Raw genomic sequence first — 6,112 nt, 5'->3', positions numbered from 1 at the left:
GTTCCCCCCCGCGCTGGTGCTGTCCTCCCCCGAGGGACTCCTGTCCCCAGGTGCCCCGGTGTCCCCCCCGGATCCTGCTGTCCCTCCCGTGGAGCGCTCCCGCGTGTCCCCGGCCGTCCTCTCCTGTCCCTGCTCGCGGGGCGCTCCTGTCCCCCCTCAGAATGTTCCCCGAATGTTCCCCGTGGGCTGCCGGGGCTCAGGGTGCAATGGGGGATCCCGGGGTGCCATGGGGGGCTCGGGGGTGCCATGGGGGATCCCGGGGTGCCATGGGGGGCTCGGGGGTGCCGGAGGTGACCCCTCTGCCCCCTCTCCACAGCCGCTCCCGATGTCCCCGATGTCCCCCGCTGGGGGGGCGGCCGCCCCCCGTGTGCTGCTGGCGCTGCTCTGCCTGTCCGCCCGGGCCGCCGCCCCCCCGCCCCCCAGCAGCCCCCCCGGGACCCCCCCGGGCCCCCCCGCGCCCCCCAGCGACTCCCCGGTCCTGTCCCTCAACCTCGGCCTCAACTTCAAGATCAAGGTGCGGAGCCAGGGGGGGCCGCGCCCCCCCGCGCCCCCCACCCCCCCGAGCCCCCCCAGGAGCCCGGGGCCCCCCACCCGGCCTGACCCCGGCGATGAGCAGGGCTCCGCGGGACCCCCGGAGGAGGCGGGGGGCCCCCCCGGCCGCGGGGCCACGACCCCCGCTCCGGGGCGCCCCCGGGACAAGCAGCTGGAGCTGGACATCGCCATCGACCTGACAGCGGGGCTGGACCCCCCCCCGGCGGGCTCGGGGGCGGCCGTGCCCCCCACCAGCCTCCTGGGGGGTCCCCCCGGCCGCCCCCGGTTCCTGCCGGGCCTCTCGGAGCTGGCCGGGAGACTCAGCGCCGCCGGTGAGTGCCGGGGGCGGGCAGGGTCCCCCCGGGCCCCCCAAACCCGAGGGCCGCCCCGACAGCTCAGTGCCCCCCCCCCAGGGTTCCTGTTTCCCACGGGGCCCCCCAAGATCGGCGCCGAGGGGGGCAACGCGAGTCTGGAGCTGGACGAGGCGGGGAGCGGCGCCGAGCCAGGTGGGGGCCGGGCACTTGGGGGGCGGGCATTTGGGGGGCGGGCATTTGGGGGGTGGGAATTTGGGGCGGTGGGAATTTGGGGGGCGGGCACTTGGGAGGGTGGGAATTTGGGGGGCGGGCATTTGGGGGGCGGGCACTTGGGGGGCAGGCACTTGCGGGGCGTGGGGCGGGCACTGGGGGTGGGAATTTGGGGGGTGGGCACTTGGAGGGCGGGTATTTGGGGAGTGGGAATTTGGGGGGCAGGCACTTGGGGACGGCCTGGGGGTCTTGGGGGACCTGGGGGGATGGGGGGTCGGGGAACCGGGGGAGTCCTGGGGGGTGGGAGTGTCCTGCATGTCATGGGGGGCCGGGAGAACGCGGAGGTCCCGGGGTTTGGGGGCATCCTGGGCTTCGGGGGGCTCCGGGAGGAACGGGGGGTGCTGGGATTTGGAGGAGCCGGGGGGAACGCGGGGCCGGGGGGAGAGGCTGCGGATTGGGGGTGCTGGGGAAATGGGGAGGGGGTGAGTTTGTGGGGTGGGGCTGCCTCCCTCCGGGTTCTCGGTGGGATTCGGGATGTGGGGTGGGGGGGGTGACACGGGGCGTGCTGCGAGGAACACCGGGGCGCGTCGGGGCGCCCCCAGGACGCGGGGACCCCCCGGTCCCCCCGCTGAGCCCCGGTCTCCCGCAGCGCCGTCCCCCGGCCGGCAGCCCTCCCGGGGGGCCGCGCCGCCGCCCGCCGCCGCCTCCGCCTGCACCCCCGGATCCGCCTGCGGCTCGGGGGGTCCCGGCCCTTCTGTGGCGCCCCCCTTCTCCTGGCCGCCCCACTTCCTGCCGCTGGGCACCCCCTGGCCCGAGGCCGCGGCGCTGTGGGGCGCGGCCTGGGGGGGGCACGTCTATGGGGCGGGGGCGGCCTTCGCGCTGCTGGGCGCGCTGGGGGCGCTGCTGCTGCTGGGGGCGCGGCGGCCGGCGCCGGCCCGGCTGCTGGGGGGGCTGCTGGCCGCCGCCGCCTTCGCCCGCGCCTTCCCGCTCTTCTTCGACCCCTACGAGCTGGGGGCGCGGCTGCCGCCCGCCGCCGCCCGCGCCCTGTTCGAGCTGCCGCCGCCGTGCCTGGGCTGGGGGCTGGCGCTGGCGCCCCCGGCCCGGGGCGCGCCGCTGCTGCTGGCGCTGGGGGCGCTGCACCTGGGGGGGGTCCTGGGGGTCGTGGGCGCCGTGGCGGCGCTGGGCGGCCCCGCGGCGCTGCTGCTGCTGCCCCGGGCTCTGTTCGCCGCTCTGGCGGCCGCGCTGGCGCTGGGGGGGCTGCGGCGCTGCGGGGCGGGCGGGGGGCGCGGCAAGCGCGGGGCGGGGGCGCGGGCGGGGGTCCCGCGGCTGCTGGGGGCGGCGGGGGCGGCGCTGAGCGCGGGGCTCCAGCTTTTCGGGGCGCTGCAGGCCCGCGGGTGGGCGCTGACCCCCGCCCCCGGGCCCTGGGCCTGGTGGGGGCTGCAGCTCGGGGGGCGCCTGGCCGAGCTGGCCATGGGGGGGGCGCTGGCCGCGCTGGCCTTCGCCGCCCCCCCGAGCGGCCGCGCCGCCCCCGGCGGCCCCCCCGAGCCCCCCGAGGGCGGCGGCGGGCGGGGCCCGGGGGAGGAGGCGGGGGGGCCCCCCGAGTCCCCCCTGGACGTGGACGGGGACCCCACGGCCGGGTACCGGCCCCCCTCCCCCATCGACCTGCGCCGCTCCATCGACGAGGCCCTGGGGGCGCCGGGGATGTTCCGCGCCGGGAACGGCGGCATCGGGGCCACCGGGAGCGCCGGCACCGGCCGCGCCGGGACCGGAGGGAAAACCAAGAGCAACGGGGTCAGCGTCCTCGGGAGCACCGGGAGCACCGAGATCAGCGTCATCAGCACCGCCGGCAGCGCCGGGAGCGCCGGCGGCACCGGCAGCACCGGCACCAGCACCACCGCCCTGCCGGGGGGCGGCGGCGCCGCCGTGGCGGGGCTGGGCACGGGGAGCGCCGGGACCGCCTTGGGCACAGCCGGGGCTGCGGGAACCGGCGGCTCCGGCGCGGCGGGGGCCGGCACGCATGGAGCAGCCGGTGCTCCTGGCACAGCTGGAACGGCTGGCAAACCTGGAACACCTGGAACAGCTGGAAAACCCGACACGGCTGGCACAGCTGGAACACCTGGCACAGCTGGAACAGCTGGAAAACCCGGCACGGCTGGAACAGCCGCCACAGCTGGCACGGCTGGCAAACCTGGAACACCTGGAACAGCTGGAAAACCCGACACGGCTGGCACAGCTGGAACACCTGGCACAGCTGGAACACCTGGCACGGCTGGCACAGCTGGAATAAACAGCAAACCTGGCTCAGCCACCACACCTGGCACAGCCGGCACAACCAACAAACCTCTCACAGCTGGCACAGCCGGCACAACCAGCAAAGTTGGCACAGCCACAACACCTGGCACAGCCGGCACAACCAACAAACCTCTCACAGCTGGCACAGCCGGCACAACCAGCAAAGTTGGCACAGCTGGCACGGTTGGTACAACCAGCAAACCTGGCTCAGCCACAACACCTGGCACAGCCGGCACAACCAACAAACCAGGCACAGCTGGCACGGCTGGTACAACCAGCAAACCTGGCACGGCTGGAACACCTGGCAAAACCAGTACACCTGCCACAGCTGGAGGAACCGGCACAGCAGGAACAACCAGCAAACCTGGCACAGCCGGCACAGCCAACACACCTGGCACAGCTGGCACGGCCGGAACACCTGGCACAACCGGTACACCTGCCACAGCTGGAACAACCGGCACAGCCACCACACCTGGCACAGGTGGCACAGCTGGAACAACCAGCAAACCTGGCACAGCAGGCACACCTGGCACAGCTGTCATGGCCGGAACACCTGCCACAGCTGGAACAACCGGCACAGCCGGCACACCTGGCACAGGTGGAACAACCAGCAAACCTGGCACAGCAGGCACACCTGGCACAGCTGGCACAGCTGGAACAACCAGCAAACCTGGCACAGCTGTCATGGCCGGAACACCTGCCACAGCTGGAACAACCGGCACAGCCGGCACACCTGGCACAGGTGGCACAGCAGGCGGGACAGAGCGTGGCACCACCAGCACAAGCAGGGACAGCAAAATTGCGACCCCGGGAATTGGCACCACCGGCACCTCTGGGGCTGGGGCACCGGGCACCGCCGGCACCAGCAGCAGCACCGGCAGCACAGCTGGAACACCTGGCACAGCTGGAACACCTGGCACAGCTGGCACAGCTGGGGGACCGGGCCCTGCAGCGCCTGGCACAGCTGGCCCATCAGATGCCAGCTCCTCTGGCACAGCCGGGACACGGGGGCCCGGCGCTGCTGGCCCCGCCGGTGCCCCCGGTGCCAGCGGCGCCGCCCCCCGCGGCCCCCCCGGGCTGTCCCGCGCCGCCTCCTGCGGGGGCTCCCCCGGGGGGGCTCCGGGGCCGGCCCGGGGCGGGGGTCCCGGAGCGGCCCCCCCGGCCCGGGGAGCCTCCCGGGGGGAGCCGCCCCCGCTGCGGCCGTCGCAGAGCTGGGCCGAGGGGAGCCCCCGGGCCGGCCCCGCGCCCCCCGGCCCCGCGCCCCCCGCGGGCGGCGGCCGCAGCCCCGGCAGCGACACCATAGACTTGTAGGGCGCGGCGGAGACAGCCGGCCCCCCGAGCCGCCCCCCGAGTCCCTGAGACCCCCAAATGCGGGTGACAACGGCGGGACCCCCAAACTCCTGAGACCCCCCAAGTGCTGCTGGTGACGATCCGGGGACACCCCAGGTCCCTGAGACCCCCCCCCCCCCCCAATGCGGGTGACAATCCGGGGACGCCCCCCCCCATGCCCTCGAGACCCCCAAGTGTTGATGACGACCTGGAGACCCCCAAGGTGCCCCCCCAGGTCCCCGAGACCCCCAAATACGGGTAACAAACAGTCCCACATGTCCCTGAGACCCCTCCAAGTGCTGGTGACAATCTGGGGACCCCACCCAAGTTCCTGAACCCCCCAAGTACTGACACTGCCCTGGGGACCCCCAAGGGGCGACAACCTGAGCCCCCCCATATCCTGGAGACCCCCAAGTGCTGGTGACAATCTGAGGAGCCCCCCGAAGATCCCAAGTCCCCCCGAAGAGGAGTGACAAACTGCCCGGCCCAGCTGAGCCCCCCAGGTGCTGATAAGGACTTGGGGACCCCCAAGCCGCCCCCCAAGTCCTTGAGACCCCCAAAGACGGGTAACGAAGTGCCCCACCCAAAGCCGGGAGCCCTCCAACCGCTGGTGCCAGCCTGGGGACCTCCCCAGCTGCCCCCCAAGTCCGCGAGACCCCGAAGTGCTGGTGCCCCTCTGGGGACCCCCCCCAATTCCGTGAGACCCCCAAATACGGGTAAGAAGCGCCCCCCAAGTCTTTGAGCCTTCCAAGCACTGGTGCCAGTCTAGAGACCACCCCCCCCAGACGCCCCTCAGGTCCCTGTGACCCCCCCAATACGGGTAATAAAGTGCCCCCCAAGTCCCCGAGACCCTCAAATGTTGGTGACGACCTGGGGCCCCACAAAACCCCCCGTGGCCCCCCATTTCCCCCAGCGTGTACCCAATAAAGTGCCACGTGCGAAAGATGTGTGTGACAGCCCGGGCAGACCCCTGAGCACCCCAAAACCTGGGGTGGGACCCCCGAGCCCCTCTGCCTCCCTAGATCCAATACGGGACCCCCGAACGGTACCCCAAGGGCCTCTCGACCCCCTTCCCGTGGGGTGGGACCCCCCGAGCCCTCGGGGCTGTGCTGTGGGACCCCCGGACCCCCCCCGACCCCTCGGGGCTCTGCTGTGGGACCCCCGGACCCCCCGACCCCTCGGGGCTGTGCTGTGAGACCCCCGGACCCCCCGAGCCCTCGGGGCTCTGCTGTGGGACCCCCCGAGCCCACTGAACCCCTCGGGGCTCTGCTGTGAGACCCCCGGACCCCCTCCGACCCCTCGGGGCTCTGCTGTGGGACCCCCCGACCCCCGGACCCCTCCTAGCCCCCCCCCGCCCCCCGGTTCCGCCGGTCCTCCGCGCCGCCAGGGGGCGCTCTCCCCGCGCCGCCAGGGGGCGCTCTCCCCGCGCCGCCAGG

General features: G+C 74.3%; 1 protein-coding gene across 1 annotated transcript; it reads left to right on the top strand.

The window, feature by feature from the left end:
* Nucleotides 1–1,589: 1,589 nt before the first annotated feature.
* LOC110479580 (uncharacterized) lies at nucleotides 1,590–4,774 on the top strand. Its single transcript, XM_077783100.1, has 5 exons — nucleotides 1,590–2,327; nucleotides 2,442–3,117; nucleotides 3,199–3,981; nucleotides 4,018–4,305; nucleotides 4,659–4,774. Exons 1-5 carry the CDS (start codon nucleotides 1,590–1,592, stop codon nucleotides 4,772–4,774), a joined length of 2,601 nt encoding a protein of 866 aa, XP_077639226.1.
* The last annotated feature ends 1,338 nt before the right edge of the window (nucleotides 4,775–6,112 follow it).

This window comes from Lonchura striata, chromosome 5, assembly GCF_046129695.1.
Source record: "Lonchura striata isolate bLonStr1 chromosome 5, bLonStr1.mat, whole genome shotgun sequence".
NCBI lineage: Eukaryota > Metazoa > Chordata > Aves > Passeriformes > Estrildidae > Lonchura > Lonchura striata.
This window is presented reverse-complemented; position numbering and strand designations above follow the sequence as displayed.